The sequence below is a fragment of the Megalobrama amblycephala genome, linkage group LG11 (genome assembly GCF_018812025.1).
Source record: "Megalobrama amblycephala isolate DHTTF-2021 linkage group LG11, ASM1881202v1, whole genome shotgun sequence".
Taxonomy (NCBI): Eukaryota; Metazoa; Chordata; class Actinopteri; order Cypriniformes; family Xenocyprididae; genus Megalobrama; species Megalobrama amblycephala.
In genome coordinates, this window is record NC_063054.1 from 25,067,206 (window position 1) to 25,088,035 (window position 20,830).

General features: G+C 35.4%; 1 protein-coding gene across 1 annotated transcript in view; it reads left to right on the top strand.

Moving 5' to 3' along the window:
• plxnb1b (plexin b1b) overlaps positions 1-20,598 on the top strand; it is a 68,087-nt gene extending 47,489 nt beyond the window's left edge. The window contains exons 21-38 of the mRNA XM_048206929.1: positions 49-291; positions 2,600-2,782; positions 3,147-3,295; positions 3,560-3,660; positions 5,106-5,323; positions 6,500-6,678; positions 6,774-6,840; positions 7,141-7,287; positions 11,351-11,516; positions 11,674-11,777; positions 12,743-12,827; positions 13,301-13,467; positions 14,021-14,181; positions 16,284-16,431; positions 16,529-16,593; positions 16,680-16,755; positions 16,892-16,966; positions 18,898-20,598. Coding sequence (XP_048062886.1) covers positions 49-291; positions 2,600-2,782; positions 3,147-3,295; positions 3,560-3,660; positions 5,106-5,323; positions 6,500-6,678; positions 6,774-6,840; positions 7,141-7,287; positions 11,351-11,516; positions 11,674-11,777; positions 12,743-12,827; positions 13,301-13,467; positions 14,021-14,181; positions 16,284-16,431; positions 16,529-16,593; positions 16,680-16,755; positions 16,892-16,966; positions 18,898-19,002 — 2,439 coding nt within the window. The 3' untranslated portion in view covers positions 19,003-20,598. The remainder of the gene's footprint in view (positions 1-48; positions 292-2,599; positions 2,783-3,146; positions 3,296-3,559; positions 3,661-5,105; positions 5,324-6,499; positions 6,679-6,773; positions 6,841-7,140; positions 7,288-11,350; positions 11,517-11,673; positions 11,778-12,742; positions 12,828-13,300; positions 13,468-14,020; positions 14,182-16,283; positions 16,432-16,528; positions 16,594-16,679; positions 16,756-16,891; positions 16,967-18,897) is intronic.
• The last annotated feature ends 232 nt before the right edge of the window (positions 20,599-20,830 follow it).

Here is a 20,830-nt window from a genome sequence, read left to right on the forward strand (position 1 = left end):
TGACTTACACAATGTTGTCTCTTTCTCTTGTTTTCATTTTCTCTGTAGTTTGAGGAGCATTGTGAGGTGAAAACCTCGTCTTTGTTGTTGTGTCGGACCCCTGGTGTAGACCCTCAACTAGTTGGTGGTCATATGCAGGTTGAGTTTTTGTTGGATAACTTGCGCTTTGACTTCAACTCTGTCAGCCAATCACCTTTCACCTATGAGCCAAACCCAACCCTGCACCCGCTGAACCATCGTGATCCCACAAAACCATATCGATACAAACCTGGATCAGTCATATCTGTGGAGGTTAGTGGGGTTTTACCGTTGTAATTTTTTCATTTTATACATTTCCAACACCATGACCATTCATAGATTTTAGTCACACGTGGAGACCTAGAGGACAAAACATTCATAGAACTGCGGCACAGGCATGTCAATTTTTCGTCTGTTACAAGCCAGAAATATTTAGCTCACCTCTCAAAAGAAGAAAAACAAGATATGTGAACAAAATTCAAGTTTTGGGCATATAAAGCACCCTCTACAGTATTTCAATCACTTAAGTGCTTAAAAGGATAGTTCACCCTCAAATGAAAATTCTGTCATTTACTCACTCTCATGTTGTTCCAAACTTGTATAGATTTCTTTCTTCTGCTGAACACAAAAGAAGAAATTTTGAAGAATATGGTGCAACCAGACAGTTGATGGGCTCCATTGACTTCCATAGTATGGAAAAAAAATACTATAGAAGTCAGTGGGGGCCCATCAACTGTTTGGTTACCGACATTCTTCAAAATATCTTTTGTGTTCAGCAGAAGAAAGAAATTCATACAGGTTTTGAACAACTTGAGGGTGAGTAAATGACAGAATTTTCATTTTTGGGTAAACTATCCCCTTAAAGTGCCTTAATGTACAAAAACAGTGATTTTTAATAGATCAAATTCAGTATACAGCTTACTGATGATGCTTACTATATACAGGTGAGCCGATGAGCCCAAAATATGAATTGAACATGCTAAATGGTTTAGCGATTTCTTTATAATAGATCTTTGGCGAAACACTTAACATGAAACTTTGCATGTTGTGTTTAGTAGTATGCATCATTATATAATAAATTTAGTCTTTTAAAGGATGAGTTCACTTCAGAATTAAAATTTTCTGATAATTTACCCCGTCATCCAAGATGTTCATGTCTTTCTTTCTTCAGTCGAAAAGAAATTAGGAAAGAGGAATAATGGTCTTGTCTAGTGAAACAATCGGTCATTTTCTAAAAAAAAAAAAAAAAAAAAAATTATATACTTTTTAACCACAAATGTTCATCTTGGACTAGCTTTGCGATGTCGCCGTGCATTACGTAATCATGTTGGAAAGGTCACGTGTGACGTAGGCGGAAGTACAGCGGTAGGGTGAAAAACTCTGATTTTCTCCTTCAACTTCAAAATCGGCTGACATTGTTATTTTACTTTTTTTTTTTTCTTTTTTTTTTTCTCTTTTTTTTTTTGTAAAGGTCGTTTGTCTTTGCACGTTCGCTTTGTAAACACTTGCTCGGTACTTCCGCCTATGTCACGTGTGACCTTTCCAATGTGATTATGTAATGTGTAGCACATCGCAGAGCTAGTGCAAGACGAGCATTTGTGCTTAAGTATATAATTTTAATTTATTTATTTATTTTTTTAGAAAATTACAGATCATTTTGCTAGATAAGACACTTATTCCTAGTCTAGGATCATGTAGAGCCCTTTGAAGCTGCATTTAATTTTAATTTGGACCTTCAACCCATTGGTAGCCGTTCAAGTCCATTATGGAGAAAAATCCTGAAATGTTTTCCCCTTAATTTATTTTTGAATGAAGAAAGACATAAACATCTTGGATGACATGGGGGTGAGTAAATTATCAAGAAATTAATTCTAAACTAATTCTTTAATATCACTGTTTTACTATATTGGTACTTAGTACAAACCTGGTAAAAACGAATGGGGGTCAATGGGGCCTTGGTTTGCCCTCCAGGTGGATGTTCCTATAAGTATGCGATGTCACGTGAAAACTATAAACTATATTTTTTTCCTCTTTTTTCTTTTTTTTTTCTTTCTTTCCATATTGTCAATATCGATTCATTCAAATGGGCTAATTGTCTCATTTCCATTAATGTAATTATCCAGTCTCAGCATTCAGCGGTCAGATATTTCCCAATATTCACAATGCTGTGTATCAGAACATTCATCCAGTTAACTGAAACTGGTGCTACTTTGATGTCTCTTGTATCACACTGCTGGATCTCTCATTTCATCCAAATGTAACTCGCACCATCTTGCATCTGTTATCAATTGTATTGAAAATGATCTCAGGGGACCTCAGAATTAATATGACTGTAATATTGTTGGAGTTTTTGTCTTTTTGCTTGGTTAAAATATAATACAGGTAATTTTCGTAAAATATAAGCCCTCAGGGTGATGCTAGGATCTGCGGTAAATACTGTTGTCAGGATTTATTTTTTGATAATGACTAGGTCACTTTACATTATCACGCACTTATTACTTATTACTCATGTTTAAAAGCTTAATCTCATGTTTCTTCTTTTAACTGTTTCTTGCATCCCTTTTTTTAATTATTTCCGCAGGGTGAGAATTTAGACTTGGCCATCTTTAAAGAGGAAGTAGTAGCACTGATTGGTGAGGGGGTTTGTACTGTTAAAACTTTGACACATAATCACCTTTATTGTGAGCCACCACCCCAGCAGCCCCCGCTCTCCCTCAGGCATGGACGCAAGCGAGAGGGAGCTGAGGCCTTTCCAGAATTTATAGTAAGCATGAAACCAACACCCTCTCAACACACACAGACTGAGCTTAACCCTGTAAAGCCTACTGTATTAGATTTGATATGCAAATTTCTAAGGCCTCTAAATTATCAACATGATAAAAACTTTGCTTAAAAAGTCTGACAAATATGATACATCAGGCTTTTGAGGAATGTTTATATATGTACATCTCGCAATCATTGGTGTACCATGTTGTATTATATATTTTACCCCTACAATAAAAACCATCATAAAAACCAATCATTTAAATATCATCTTACTAAAACATATTATTGGGAGTGTGGTTGTAACTTGCTTTTTTGCTGTGGATATTGTATTTGTGTGTAATAGTGTGTCTGTCTGTATGCAGGTGCATATGGGAAACCTGAACTTTTCACTGGGACAAGTGCAGTATGATTCTCTTAGTCACTCCATATTTCCACTGGTGGCACAGATTGGGGTTGGAGCAGTTGCTTCTCTTGTTGCTCTTATTGTACTTATCATCGTGTTTATATACAGGTTTGTATGATATTGTGAGAGAATGTGCTTATACGGTGTTGTGAAAAAGTTAGTACCCTATAAAGAATGTAGCTTTTTTTCAACATATTTCGACATAAAGTTATTGGACATATAATTTTGACTCTTAGGGTGTACATTTGATACACACTACCTATGGCCAGTCCGTCCGTGAATGCAAGAATAATGCAATAAACCATTATGGAAACATTTATGGATTGGTGTATTAATGGAACTGATTTTGTGTTGTCTTATTCTTCTTCTCAGGAGAAAGAGTAAACAGGCTCTGAGAGATTATAAAAAAGTTCAGATCCAGCTGGAGAATCTAGAGACGAGTGTGAGAGACCGCTGCAAAAAAGAGTTTACAGGTAATTTATAGGTACATTAAAGGTGCAATGTCTAAATTTTAGGAGAATCTATTGACAGAAATGCAATATAATATACATAAATATGTTTTCAGTGGTGCATAAAGACCTTACACAATGAACCGTTATGTTTTTATAACCTTAGAATGAGCCATTTCTATCTACATACATCGCGGGTCCCCTTACATGTTAAGTCGCCATTTTGCTCCGGCATGTTTCTACAGTAGCCCTAAACGGACAAACTGCTCTACAGAGCGCGTTTGCTTGACTGGCTGCTCTCTGCTGTCTCAGACAACGACATCTTTGTCCTGTGTTGGTCACCTCACCGTTAGATGCCATTAAAATTTACACACAAGGATAATATCAGAGGATAGTTAAAAGATTTTATTGATATTAAGTTAAGGAATAGTCACAAGTGAGGCTGAAATCTACGGAAGAGGATTAGGGCCAAGCAATAATAAAAAAATAAAACCATCTTGAGATTAAAGTTGTTAAATTTCGAGAAAAAACGTGTTAAATTTCGAGAAAAAAGTCGAAATAAAATGTTGAGAATAAACTCATTAAATTACGAGAAAAAACTCGTTAAATTTTGAGAAAAAAGTCGAGATAAAATGTTGAGAATAAACTCATAAAATTATGAGAATAAAGTCATTAAATTACGAGAAAAAAGACGTTAAATTATGAGAACAAATTCGTAATTTTAAATTCTCATAATTTAATGACTTTATTCTCAACCTTTTATTTTGACTTTATATAAACTTTTAAATTTAACAACATTTTTCTCATAATTTAACGAATTTGTTCTCGTAATTTAACAACTTTAAAAAAAACTTTCTAAATTTAACAACTTTAATCTCGAGATGGTTTTATTTTTTTTATTATTGCTTGGCCCTAATCCTCTTCCATAGAAATCTAATCCGTCATTCATAAAAAGAAAATATACACCTGCTCCAATGATTTATGTTTATTTCACAGTGATTAAAATAGCAAATAAAATGATTCCATTTGGAAATATCGTCACCTTGGAAATATAAGGTTCTATCTGACATTTTTGTCAAAATTGAGTTATTCAGATATTCTTTTTCTGTGACTTATTTACATTGTGATGTTTTTTTTAAGTTGTGCACATTTTGGGATTTTTTTTTTTTTTTTTTTTTTAGAAAACAAAAATGGTCTAACCACAAACAAGTATGGAATGGAAAAACTTTGAAAGTCAATATCTTAAAACTGCTCAGAATGCAGACAGAACCTTATAATTCCTAGGTAGCGATATTAGTCAAAACATAGTCCACTTGTTCCCCAGCTTCTGAGAAATGATTTAATTTTGAAACATTTAAACAAATTACAAATTATTAAATTACAAATACCATTGCAGTATTTGCCATTCATTAATTTTCTAAAACAGTCCCTCATGTAAAGCTGACCTTTGTATTTTTAAACTTTCTCAGACCTGATGACTGAAATGATGGATATGTCGAGTGATCTGGTGGGATCAGGAATTCCTTTCTTGGAGTACCGTATGTATGCTGAACGCATCTTCTTTCCTGGACATCGTGAGTCCCCGCTTCACAGAGACCTGGACGTGCAGGAGTGTCGGCGGGCCACGGTGGAGCAGGGACTCATTCAGTTATCTAATCTCCTCAACAGCAAACTGTTCCTCACAAAGGTAGCTGAAATTAATACATTTTCCCTCACTTTTGCCCTGTTAGAGTTCTCTCCTAAATTTACCCATTACTTTATTCCCAACAGGAAACATTTTAGAGATGTTTAAACCAGGCATATTTCTTAACGTGATGAAACACACCACAATTAGTGTATTATCTGAGCTCAGAACATGTTTTAACCTGACAGCATCTTATAATGTAAAGTGTGCAGTGTGAGACTCTGAAAACACATTGAAACGTGACACAATGGCCAGAAACGTCCATCTGATGCATGTGTACTGTACAGCGAGAACAACAGTTGTACAGATGGCACTAAAATAGCGGAAACTGACACTTAATGCACTTTGCACAGTGGTCCAGTAGCCCCTCACTGCAGAACACACAAGATCCAGTGGGTGGAGACGGGTAGGTTAAGGGATATGTAAAGTGGGAGGAGTTAGATCTAGATCCACGGGGTGGAGATGGGTAGGTTTAGATCCAGGGGCCGGAGAAGGGTAAGTTTAGGGATATGTAAAGTGAGAGGAGGTGGATCTAGATCCAACACTGCCCCCTGAATCTCGTGTTACTGCAGACAAAACTTTGATTCAAAGGAAAGTTTTGGAAGAATTAAAAATGTTTGTAATTTTAACAAAATAAGAGGCATCATAAGAATTGCGTTTTGTTTTTTTTAGTACTGTCCTGAACAGGCTATTTCGGTAATGCTTTATTTTACAGTGTCCTGTTACATGTTATTACTATAGTTATAACAGTAAATTATGGATAATTACTAGCAACTAACCCTAAACCAAGCCTATAGTAAGTACATGTTGTTAATATTGCTCAGTACCTATTTGTGTAATTACAATGTAACAAAGATGCCTAAAATACAGTGTAACCGCTATTTCACAAAACAGATGATTACATAGCCCACATAACAAAATAACTGAACTTACAGAAATGTCCCCATTCAAAAGTTTAGATACGCTTGATTTTTTTAATACTGTCTGTTGTTACCTTGATGACCCACAACTGTCCCTAATTGATTCAAAAATCCAAGACCTGCACATTCTTTGGTTTACCACTGTCTTCTGCATATTTGAACCCTTTCCAACAGTGAATGATTTTGAAAAGTGTTCAATAATAACTAAATACTGCTTTCCATCTTTTTATATGAATTTTCTCATGTTTCTTTCCTACAGTTTATCCACACTCTTGAAAGCCAGAGGACATTTTCACCCAGAGACAGAGGATATGTGGCATCTTTGCTCACTGTGGCTCTTCACAGCAAACTAGAGTACTTCACTGACATACTCAAAACCCTGTTGAATGATCTGGTGGAACAGTATATTGCCAAGAACCCTAAACTCATGCTCCGAAGGTAAGAATGATGGATTAACTGACATTAGAAGTACTGTACTAATTTATGAATCAACAAAAGTGACTGTATGATTGAGGCTTTAATTCTCTTCTCAGAACTGAGACAGTAGTTGAAAAGCTTCTGACAAATTGGATATCCATCTGCCTCTATGCTTTCTTAAGGGTGTGTATGAAAATTGTTTTTTAATACATATATTTACTGTGGATAAAATTAGATATTTTGTAGATGAGACATTTGAATTATTTTATTTTGATGACACAAATATGCAGTTTTGTAAAATACTTTTCCAAGAATGTAATTATCCTCCTGAGACCCCCAGAATGCGTTAATTGAAATTTACTGAACTAGGAGAGTTGTTATGGATAGTTGGGAGAATTTTAAAATGATTTCTTAGTGTTTTATTGAGTAGATTATATATGTCATATTGTCATAAATGATTGTATTTCTGCTCCATGTGTTCAGTATTCTGCTGGTGAGTCTCTGTACATGCTCTTCAGAGCGATTAAACACCAAGTGGATAAAGGACCTGTGGATGCAGTGACGGGCAAAGCCAAATACACCTTGAATGATAACCGCTTGTTGAGAGAGGATCTGGAATACCACACTCTGGTTAGAATTTTTTAACTGAATGTCTGTCTTATACAGTATTAGTGCATTAGTCTAATTTGGTAATCAGTGTGTCCACTTTTTTCCCCCTTCACAATGTTCGTTTACACTTTAATTAAATGTGTCATTAACTATGTTTCCATCCAAAGTTGCGCACAAACTTGTGCACAAAATCACAATAAAACATTTCGCATTAAAACATTTCGCATTAAAACATTTACGAATTAGTTACCCTTTCCATCCCATGTTCGAAATTATTATTGGTTTACTTGGTTTCCTTGTTTATTCAGTAAATGTGTTTTCATTGTATTTTATTTGCATGTCAGATAAAAAAAAAAATCCACCTCAATTGAGTTGAGTGGCATTTTTTTATGCAATATCCCAAAATGCTCATAAAAATAGGTGGATGGAAATATAGCTAATGTTACAGTGTAATTACACAAATAATTAATATTAATTAACAACATGTACTTGGTTAGGTTTAGAGTTTGGTTTAGGGTTAGTTGCTAGCATAATTTACTATTACTATAGTAAGTACATGGACACTGTAAGATAAAGTGTAAATATTAATGTAGATTTAACAGATTTCTGCCAGTAAGTTTCCCAAAGTATTGTATGGGCAGTTTCATTAGTGGTTCAGGCTGCAGGATTGCCAAATGACTAAAGAAACATTTTCAGCATGATTGTGTAAAACTGTACATTTCTTGTCTTTTACCATCCTCTGCTACTTATACCAACAACGGAAATAAGAGCAGTTAGAATAGCAAAATATGTGGGTGAGCATTGCGATACTGTGACTATATTGTACTGCAATAGGTAGCACTTCAAAGTTAATACTTAAAGCTGCAGTCCATAAAATGTTTTGGTCAAAAATGATCCAAAATCAATTTTTGAGCAAGTACATAACCAGCCAGAGTTCAAAACTACTTCCTTACTAGAGATGAGCCGGATACTCGGCTGAAACGAGTATCCGGTACGGATAAAGCACTTCTGCAGAGTACGAGTAATACGAGTCAATATCTGTGCTCGGATTGAATGAAAATCATCATTGGGTAGCTGATTGTGTCAGCGTTCTGTGATAAGCTAGTCACAGCGCCCCTCCCCTACACACATACAGATGTATTGTGTTGCTGTGTCTCGCTCTGCTCACTCACAGTCACACACAGAACAGCTCTCTGTCTCTCCCTCAGGCCGGGTTTACAACTGGCTGCAACGCGGCTACCGGAGCTGATACGCGGCCACTCTAGTCAATGCTCGTGTTTACACCAGCCGCGGCACGGTGCGTTTGAGAAGCGTCACAGAAGCTTCAATATCAATATCAGTGTAAACGAGGGGTCAGTCACTCGGGTTCGCGGGTCTTTTCCGTTAACGTTTAGGGTTTCTTCAGCTTTTTACGTCGGGTTGTAACGTTAATAATACGTACTTACTAACCAGTAGAGTTCTGGTAAACGTGGGTTCGTTCAGATGTGGTGCTTGCTTGGTAGAATCTCTAACTAGTAACTGACACCAAGTGTGTGTCTGACACGTTTTTGCTGTTTTCATAAAAACATAAAGGTAGTAAGCTAGTGTTATAAATATTACAAATTAATTATTAAGCTACACACACACACACACTTGGTGTGGAAATAAAAAAATAAAAAAGAACCAAAAAAAAAAAAAATCACACTGATCATAAAAAAATTAAAAGTTAAAAAAGAAAGTTATGTTGTTCATTACATTTTACTTCATAATTGCACTGCATTGTTTTGTTTTCATTGTTGCAAAACTTGTTCTGTAATATAGTTCGTTTGCTATCGTGATCAAAACCATTGATCTGAAGCTCAATCCTGATGCTGTCCTGTAAATATTTTTCTAATCAGCAATAAATATAACAATTTCTGATCAACCCATATCAATTGCATGCTTAAAATAACATACCGGTTAAAGCCCCGCCCATTTCAAGACAAGTCCCGCCCGCTTCCGGGTTAGGCCCCACCCACTCCGAGTACAGATACAGATAATTCATATGGTTAACAGATACAGATACAGAAACAGATAATGCTGTACTCGCTCATCCCTATTCCTTACCTTAGCCTGATTCACAACTGTAAGCTTCTAATAATGTTTTCTAATAAGTGGTACTGATGGGTTTCCGCAGGAAATTCGTCACTTGTCTTTGCGTCATTACATCACGTCTGTTTACATAAACAAGGAGACCCAGCTAGTAGGCTATGTGGCATGTGGGCAGGTGCAGGTGGCGGATCATTTATAGCCTTTTCTCAAATGGCAATCATCAGTGACAACTGGAGATTCACCCGTAGTCAAAAGCAAAAGACTTCGGACTGCACAGTGGCTACAGAAATTGAAATCTACATGTAATGCTAATACACAATAAATACATGCAGTCAAGCAATTCTGATGTTGTTAACATTAACAATTTAAGAATAAAGTATAACAATAATAATAATTTGCACAGTTTTAAGTGATCCGAGCCAAGCAATCGTTAGATATAATCACCATTGGCAGCGCGATTTATTGTAATGCTTTTTTTGTCTCAGTTGTTCAGAACAAAAGTGTCAGATTTGTTACTTGTTCAGATGACATTTTCTGGTGAAAATTCTTATTTTGGTCACTTTTAAGACTACAATCTGTGATTCCAAAGTTTAGCATTCACACCGATGTGGTGACTGACAGCAAACATTAGATTCATCCACGGTGAGGAGCCGTGCCGATGCACAGCCTACATAAAGATAATAATTCCACAAATAACTGCAATTGCAGGTTTCAAACAGAGATGGCGACAAAGAGGCGAAACTTATGAACTGCAGCTTTAATCAAAACTAGTTAGCAGCACATCATTTATAACTGAAATGGTTTAATAACAGCATTTGGTACCCAGTATTAATCATACCCAGCATATATGTAGAATGTTATCTGGGAGAAAGAGATGGAACGAGTCTAGGAGCAGAGCCCCAAGACTAGAGCTAGAGAAGAGAAGAGAGCCAAAGAGAAGGACCCAAGATAAGAGAAGAGCCAAAGAAAGAGACAGTGCAACACTTACAATCTTCTTTTATCCCTTCCGTCACCATGTGACTAAAAACAAATATGAGACATGCAAACTGACCAATCGCTTCCCCCACCGTAGTAAAGGTGTGACAATTAGCACTGCACTATCAGCACCTGTTGAGCCTTTAGGAATTCCAAATAGCCCTTGCGGTTAGACAAAGGGGGTTGGAACAGGAAAGCAGAAGTCTTTGTTGTTTTTTCAACCTTACTGTATAATTGGAGGATGATTGTAGTTGTCTTCACTGAACTGTTAATTCATGTCAGGCTATTTAGACTCCAGTTTTCTGGTTCTGATAAACTGACTGCAAATAGGGAAAAACACAGGGTTCAGCAGTTTTAGCATCTCAGATGAGCCTGACTGCATTTAGATCACAGAAAAACCACTCCAAAACACTGTATGTTCTTGTTTTCCTGTTTAAATTGCTGTTCATTGGTTCCCTTTGCTAGTTTGTTTCTGTGGTTACCAGTCATCTTCACCTGTGTCTTGAGTTCCTCATTTACTTCCTCATTATCCTCATTTATTTAATACCATATGTTTCCCCAGTTCCTTGTCAAGTATTGTCTTTACATAGTATGTAAAGCTGTTGTGTTTATGTTCTTTGATCTTTCTCCATGCTTTTGTCTTAAATTATCCTGGTTATTTTGATTAAAGTAAAACTGCAATTAGATCCTCTGCATCTCCTCATCCTTGCCTGAACCCACTGTGACAGGTGGAGGCAAAAGATTATATAAATTAAGGACTTGCAAGAATTATGCAACTGTGAGTGTCAACACATTGCTGTCTCTTACACATCAACACAGATGTGCAGTTTAAACAAATCATAGTCAACCAGAACCCAATGTTTTAGAAAGAAAATGGGAAAAATGACTGGGACATTTAAAATAAACATACCAGTTCACAAGATTTATTACAGAATTGTAGGCAGATTTTATTTGTGCTGACATAAAATTTAGATAATAAAAATGTGATTTTTATTTAAAAAATACTTAATTCTCTTTCTCTCATTCTTTTCCTCTTTAGACAGTGAATGTCTTGATGCAGGGAATAGGTGCGAATGAAGCTCAGCCAGTTGCAGCTAAAGTTTTAGATTGTGACACTATAACCCAGGTGAAAGAGAAGATACTAGACCAGGTGTACAAGGGCACCTCATACTCTCATAGACCACATACTGACTCCGTGGATTTGGGTGAGAACATTCATTCTGTACATGTCTGCCCTCTTTCTTTCATATCAACTGTGTCCTCTCTAGTTGTATTCATTTATTCATTCTTTGTTTGTTTCTTTTAAACTTTTCCTGTCTTTAAATTTACACATTGTTTTTAATGTTCCTTGGACATTTCCAGAATGGCGCTCAGGTGTAGCAGGTCACCTGATCCTCTCAGATGAAGACCTAACATCTGTGGTTCAGGGCAACTGGAAACGCCTCAACACGCTCCAACATTATAAGGTATAACACAACCAAGCAGTCAAGTTGTTGGTAAATATATGTGAAAAACGCTATTCCTGTATAACAGGGATGGGCAACTTTGGTCTTGGAGGACCACTGTCCTGCAGAGTTTAGCTCCAACCCTGATAAAAACTCACCTGCCTGTAGCTTTGTAGTAATCATTGAGACATTTATTAGCTTGTTAAGGTGTTTTTGATTAGGGTTGGAGCTTAACTCTGCAGGACAGTGGTCCTCCAAGACCAAAGTTTAAAAACATTAAAAATCTTATTGTTATCTTATGTTATCGCTGATCATCTCCTAACAAGGCCACATATTAAGGTCTGGGTAAATTTAGATGGTAAGCAAGCAGTCAGTTCTCATAATCGTGTTGGATGCAGGAGAAATGGGCAGGAATAAAGATCTGAACGACTTTGACAGGGCCAAATTGTTTTGGCAAGGCGATTGGGTCATAGTGTCTCTTAAACGGCAAGGCTTCTGAGTTGCTCCCGGTCAGCAGTGGTGAGAATTTATTAACAGTGGTTCGAGGAGGGACAAACCACAAAGGCTATCCTGTCTGGACCAAGTATATAATATAATATAATATAATATAATATAATATAATATATATAATATAATATAATATAATATAATATAATATAATATAATATAATATAATATAATATAATATAATATAATATAATATAATATAATATAATATAATATAATATAATATAATATAATATAATATAATATAATATAATATAATATAGTGTGTGTGTGTGTGTGTAGAAAATAATATTTCACAATATTACTGTTTTTGCTGTATTTTTGATCAAATAAATGCAGTCATGGTGAGCATCACAGACTTCTATCATAAACATAAAAAATCTTACTGACCCCAAACTTTTGAAGAGTAGTGTATATATATATAAGTATACTTTAATTTTTATTTAACTTTTGTTCTTCACATATTTTTGGGATTTTAGGTTCCAGATGGAGCAACCGTTGCTTTGGTGCCACGCCATAGCAAACATATTCACCATGATACCCATGATTACATTGCAGGGGAGAGTAAGTACAGTATATTGCACATGTGACTGACTATAATGTTCATGTCCACCCACACAAAGCATGGGTCTGTTTTTTTATTATTGTTTAGATTAATTTTGAAAAAATACAGCATAGTGTATCATGGCACAGATCAATAATGTGAACACAGTTGTTTATGTCTTTAGTAAATATAACAGGCAGCACAAAAGAATCTGATGTATGATAAGATATGTGCGTTAGGCATTGTAGTCTAAGTCTCTGTATCTTCTACTCATTCCATATCTATTTGAAATGGGGGAAAAAATTATTAAAAAAAACAGGCTTGTAGTCTTTTCATGCAAACAATAAACTAAAAAACAAAATGTACAAAACATAAGTTGACTCCATGCGAAAATGTGTACCTTTACTATAGCACATACTACACGTATATGAGATTTAATCATGGAATATATTGAATTTTATTTTTTTTAACCTTGTTTATTCTGACTATGCAGAGACGCCCATGCTAGAGGATGCAGATGAGGGAGGAGTGAGGCTGTGGCATCTAGTGAAGGCCAGCGAGGAGCCAGAGTTACCCAAACACAGACGAGGCAGTTTAAAAGAACGAGAAAGAGCCAAAACTATACCAGAAATCTATCTCACACGGCTACTGTCAATGAAGGTATCCCAACGCATATTCAAACAGCCAGAGGATAAAAACATGAAAATCAGTTCCTGTACATCTCTGGCTGAATTAAAAAAACAAACAAAAAAAACCAAATGAACACACACACGCACATATACACACGCACATATACACACACACACAGACACACACAGACGCGCACACACACACACACACACACACACACAGACACACAGACACACACACAGGTTTGTTTTGCTATCAAAGTGAGCACATTCCATAGGCATAATGTTTTTTTTATACTGTACGAACTGTACATTCTATCCTCCTACACTATCCCTACCCCTTAACCTACCCATTACAGAAAACATTCTGCATTTTTATATTTTTAATAAAACATTGTTTAGTATGTTTTTAAAGCTATTTTAAATATGAGGATGTCCTCAAATTTCATGTTTGCCATAATACCAATGTAATACCCATGTCATTATACAAATTTGTGTCCTCATAAATCACACACACACACACACACACACACACACACACACACACACACACGTTAACCTGCTCTGTCTTTGTCTTTCTGTAGGGTACACTGCAGAAGTTTGTGGATGATCTGTTCACAGTTATTCTCAGCACTAGTCAGCCAGTTCCACTGGCAATCAAATATTTCTTTGACTTGCTTGATGATCAGGCATTGCGCCATGGCATTTCAGACTCTGAAACTATTCACATCTGGAAAACTAACAGGTACTAATTAACTTAGTGAACGCCTTAACTAAATAAAATGCTAAAATACGTTAGATTCAATTAAGGAATGATTTCTGCTCCAGAAACTTGTGGGTTAATTTATGCAAAACAAAAATAACTGTCATATCAGCAGTATTCCTTGGTCATGTTTTTGATATAGAACCTGCACTGTCTGTGTTGAAGGGTCAGTTCACCCAAAAATAAAACAAGTAATTTACTTGCCCTCATGATGTTTCAAATCCATTAGACTTTTTCAGAACACGAATTAAGATATTTTTAATATTTTATCATCATTTTTAAATTACATTTGTTCATCAAATAAGGTGATTGTGTCCCTTCAGAAGATAAAACCACTTGATTCATATGGATTACTTTTATGATGTGTTTTTGTGTGAACTTTGAATAGATAAAGCAAAATGTTAAGAAAATATTAAAAATATCTTCATTTGTGTTCTGAAGATGAATGGAAGTCTTATGGGTTTGGAACAAGATGAGGGTGAGTAAATTAAGACAGAGTTTTCCCCCTAAGTATTTAATGGAGCTACTTGGCGATGGCTTCATGGATGAATGGATTGGAATTAGATATTAGCCCCTTGCACACAGCAGTCCCAGTAAATTACTTTACAATTACCAGAACGACTTTCCGGTAAATACACAAATGTGCTATTAACACAAGCAACAGCACAGGTCTGATACCATTTACACATCTGTACCAAAATACCAATAAACTCTGAGATGTCAATCACCAGAAATGACCTTTAAATGCTGAGCCACCTGGATGAGGAGAAGTGCTTTAGTTTCATTTAATTTTTTTTATTTATTTATTTATTTTTTTTTTACTTCTGAGTAAACCGGTCCTGAAGGATCCCCAACACTGCACATTTTGGCTGTCCGAAATAGGGCACTATTTGAGGGAACAGCCATTTTAAGTGGTGTCTGAAACCATAATGTACATTATGGAGTGCACTCATTCAATCCCACAATGCATCCGCAATAACAATTGTAGAGCCGATGTACACTCAACTTTTAGAGAATACCCATAATGCACTGTGAGGGTCTTGCCCAATGAATTCCCACATCTCGCCAGAAGATGGCGTCTGCAAATGATTCATCCATCCATTTTCCAAACTGCTATAAATTCTTTTTAAATTGATTATTAAATTGTTTAATTAAGGTTTATGCATAGTTTCCATGACAGAGTTCAAGATAAACCTTTTTATCTTACTACTCAAGCTGCAAGTTTGCCAAGTTTCAAATAAGTATTAAACAACAAGCCCAAACTATGTAAAAACGGCAGTGTCCGAATTCGCTCACTCTATAGTGAATAGTGAATAAGGATATAGGGGGCGATTTCAGACACAGCCTTTGAGTGTCTTCATAATCAAACACAGCTGATTGAACACTTAGAAGAAACTCCAGGACATGAAATGGGTGTGTCAGACAGAGTAGACTTTCAAAATGTGCAGTATCGGGGGTCATCCAGGACCAGGACTGAGAAACACTGGTCTAGCACAGTGCTTCCTAAACCCGTCCTGGGGACCCCCACCACTGCACATTTTGGATGTCTCCCTCATTAGAGACACTTGCAGTCTGTACTAATGAACTGACTATTTCAATCAGGTGTGTTAGGTGAGGGAAACATACAAAATGTTCAGTGGTGGGGGGTCCCCAGGACAGGTTTGAGAAGCACTGGTCTAGCGCATGTTTACATAGTAAAACAATTAAAAGCAGCAGAGCTTACCGTAAACAGCTCATTCAGGGCTCTGTGATTGGCCCAAAGCAAACTTCTTACTTTCATACATGCTCATATCGGTAGTCTTCATGCTTTGTTCACAAAAAAGCATCATACCGGTAATTTACTGGTAATGTCGCAACTTCTCATACTGGGAAAAATGATTTAAAAATGATTAAAAAACTGATTTACCAGTATTTTTGAAATGGTCCTGTTTACACATGATCTCTTTATGGTAATTTACTAGTAAAGACTGTATGTGTGAAAGGGGCTATTGAAAGCCTTAACAGGATTAAAACATGAGCGGACTAATAATGTAAAACATGCAGTTTTCTTCATGATCTAATTTGGTTCTACCTTTTGGTTGTAGTTTGCCTCTGCGGTTCTGGATCAACATCGTTAAGAACCCTCAGTTCATCTTCGATGTGCAGGTGTCGGATAATGTGGACGCGGTTCTTTCGGTAATTGCTCAAACCTTTATGGACTCCTGCACTACCACAGAGCATAAACTCGGCAGGGTAAGAGACAAACAGAGAAAGGAGCTGGAAGCCAGTAGAAAGGCTGAATATTGAAAAGTCTTGATTTTTTTTTTCTTTTTTTCTATTATTTATCTAGGATTCACCTATTAATAAGTTGCTGTATGCCAGAGATATCCCTCGCTATAAACAGATGGTTGAACGGTAAAATTACCTCAGACTACTTTACTACTATGAATGCTTTATTGGAAAGTCATCTTGTTCTGAATCTCACTGTTTTTCTTTCACAGTTATTATGCAGACATCAAGCAGACCATCTCTGCCAGCGATCAGGAGATGAACTCCGCTTTGGCTGAGCTCTCCAGGGTATGTCCATCATCATTTTACTTCCTTTCAGTCATGACTGATGTGAATGTATTATGGGTTAGAGGCAGTATATTTTGCCGCACATACAAATGTTGTTCATAAGATTTACGCTCTCCACATTTGCTTTGATTGTCAGAATTATTCTGGAGAATTAAATTATCTGGTGGCGCTGCATGAGCTCTATAAGTACATCAACAAATACTATGACCAGGTGAGTCATGAGAAGCTGAGATTGACCACAAAGACAATGTGTAAGCTTTTAGGGGTAACACTTTACAAAAAGGTTTCATTTGTTAACATCAGTTAAATGAAAATGTTGTCATTAATTACTCAACCTCATGTCTTCCCACACCTGTAAGACCTTTGTTCATCTTTGGAACACAAATTAAGATATTTTTCATAAAATCTGATGGCTCAGTGAGGCCTACATTGCCAGCAAGACAATTAACACTTTCAATGCCCAGAAAGCTACTAAAGACATATTTAAAACAGTTCATGTGACTACAGTGGTTCAACTTTAATGTTATGAAGCGACGAGAATACTTTTTGTGCGCCAAAAAAACAAAATAACGATTTCATTCAACAATATTTAGCGATGGGTGATTTCAAAACACTGCTTCATGAAGCTTCAAAGCTTTATGGATCTTTTGTTTCAAATCAGTGGTTCGGAGCATGTAACAAACTGCCAAAGTCACGCCCCCCAGTGGTGAATCATTGAAATTTCGAAACACTTATGACGTAACAAAGCCTCGTTTACTGAAATCACGTGACTTTGGCAGTTTGATATGTACTCCGTACTACTGATTCGAAAACAAAAGATTCATAAAGCTTTGAAGCTTCATGAAGCAGTGTTTTGAAATCGCCCATCACTAGATATTGTTGAATAAAGTCGTAATTTTATTTTGGTGCACAAAAAGTATTCTCGTCGCTTCATAACATTAAGGTTTAATCACTGTAGTCACATGAACTATTTTAAATATGTCTTAATTAACATTTTCAATGCCCAAAAAGCTAATAGTCTTGCTGGTAATGCAAGCCTCACTAAGCCATCGGATTTTATGAAAAATATCTTAATTTGTGTTCCGAAGATGAACAAAGGTCTTACAGGTGTGAACGACATGAGGGTGAGTAATTAATGACAGAATTTTCATTTTTGGTTGAACTAATCCTTTAACTACTTTAAGTTAGCAAGAACTACTTCTACAGCATTCATGAATGTATTTTTATTAACTAACATTAACCAAGATTAATAAATTATGTAAAAAATATACACTACTGTTCGAAGTTTTTTTTTTTTTTTTAGAAATTAAAAAAGTAAGGACATATTAAATTGATAATATATTGTTATATAAAAACTTTTGAACTTTGTATTCATCAAAGAATCCTGAAAAAGTGTATCGTAATTTCCACAAAAACAAAAAGTTTAAGCATCACAACTGTTCATGTGACAGGATCATGTGACACTCAAAGCTTTGCCAATAAATTACATTTTAGAATATATTAAAATAAAATAAAATTAAAGTTATTTAAAAATGAAATAATATATTTTTTAAAAATACTGTTTTGCTATATTTTTGATATAACAAATGCAGCTTGGCTAAGCATAACATACTACTTTCATAAACATAACAAAAAATTGTATCAACCTCAAACTTGTGAATCGTAGTGTATACTTCTCATTTGCTCATTAGTTCATGTTAGCTCATGCATTAACTAATGTTAACAAATGAGACATTGTAAAGTGTGTAACACTTTACAATAAGTTGTCATTTGTTAACATTAATGTAACTAACATGAACTAACAATGAGCAATACATTTCTTAAAGTATTTATTAATCTTTGTTAATGTTAGTTAATAAAAATACAGTCATTCATTATATTCATGTTAGTTCACAATGTATTAACTTATGTTAACAAATACAACTTTTGATTTTAATAATGTACTAGTAAATGTTGAAATTAATAAATGCTGAAGATGTATTGTTCATTCATGTTAACTAACGTAGTTAACTAATGAAACCGTATTGCAAAGTGTAACCACTTTTAGTAAAAAATTATTTTTTGGGGTCTGTTTTCTACTGCTATAAGTATTTATGCTCTAATTGAATTCCTCTTTCCTGTATGCGTGTGTGTGTGTATTAGATTATCACTGCCTTAGAGGAAGATTCCACCGCTCAGAAGATGCAGCTCGGCTACCGGCTTCAACAGATCGCTGCAGCCGTAGAAAATAAAGTGACAGACTTGTGATCATAGACAAAGTAAAGTGAAAGTAATAAGTGTAAAGACACTGATGGGTGGCTGTATGAACACATGGTACAGGAACTTTAGGTATAGTATCAATTAAAAAGCTACCATGTGTAGCAGGTGTACACAAAGCTCAAGTTCTCTCAGTTGTATTCATTTTGGTATCTACTAATGAAGATAAATTAAGAGCTACAGTCTATTCTGATGTGTTGGGATAGAAAGAAGTGGTTTTAAATTTGAATATGGGCATGGGATGATTTCTTTTAAAACTTTATGGTATATGGTGTTCCCATTTCAGTCCCTTTGCATTTTTATAAGCCTGGATTACTTGTTGAATTCATGAATACATTATATACAAAGTGTAGATATTTTTTTCTGCGGGATTGTCATGAAAAACACATACATGCACAAGCGTTTGCTTGGTCATGGCCTTACCACAGACCACTCTAGATGTTCTGTACTTTGTCTACCTCCGCTTTCTGTATCTACCAGTGTGTATGTGTTTATGTAAAAGTTCTTGTTCCACTCACATTCTTATCCTCCTCAGTACGGCTGTAGTAATTTTGCTCTTGTTCACTGGTAGTAAAATTTGAATGTGATTCAGCATTTGCAAAGTTGCTAAAACTGTCGAAACAAAAACATCTTACGACTGACACACTGTAGTAAAATGTTTTAGAACATTTTTAGTTTATTATGATATTGTAAATTGTAATTGACATTGTTTAGTATGTGTCACTGGAAAAAATACAGTATGAAAAAGTCTCTTTGTTAACTTTTTAAAATGTGTAAGTCTTGACAAGTAACACCAAGTCTAGCAGACACCGTTCTCTGTTACATATAATGTCATTGTTTCAGCCTGTCAGGTCAAATCATGTTTGGTATGTGTATTTCTGTTTTGTTTTGTTTTGTTGTTGATTTAATATTGATCTGTTGGTATCTTTTTTTTATTTTTTATTTTATTTTTATTATTATTTGAGGTGCCAACATAGGATTGAATGAATTACTCATCTTTTACCACATCCTCTAACATTTCTTCACTAAGGAATTTTAAAGACTGATAATTTTATGTAGGTACATTTAAAAGATTGTATTGTGAAATTTTAGCCTTCATGAGAGAAAATATGATCTGTATGTAAACATTGTGTTCAAATATATTAGTGCTGGTCCACTGCATAGGTAAATAGGCCACTCAGTTGCACTTTACTTCTTCTGATCAAACACTGTAATTTGTCAGAGAAAAAGATGCGGCTGTGTCATATTTACTAATTTGTTTTAGTGTAGTATAATATTGTAAATAATGACTGAATTATGTAGCTTCTTGGCAAGTTCAGAGAGTAAATTATTATAAAACGTTTAAACGGTTCTTTAAAAGAAAGGTTTAACGATAAGCTTGCAATTTTAGTGTTAAGCTGTTCTTTAGGTTTTTTGTTTCTGAATGTACGCTTTTTCTGGGAATACAATTTAAGATCAGTTGATCCGGTGTCTTTTCCATAATATTACATGAAAACTAAAATGATGTACGTTGTTTTGGGCATTCAAGGTGAACATGATGGCATCCGTTTAATAATTAGGATAAATAAAGTTTACATTTGGAAAGTCTCTGCCAGTCTCTGTTTTTCTTGGTCCATAAAACTCATTTGATAATAGTGATATTTATTAGAACTCGGCTGGAGCCCACAGTCGAGGGTAATTTCATTTACAGTCTACCTCTGAGACTGTGAGAGGGGAGACTATCCCATAAAATGTGTGTGACCTTTTAAATAGTGTATGTGTGTAGCTGTTGTGCTTCTGAGCTGGTGTCAGGTTATATGAGAATGTGCTGACTGTATGA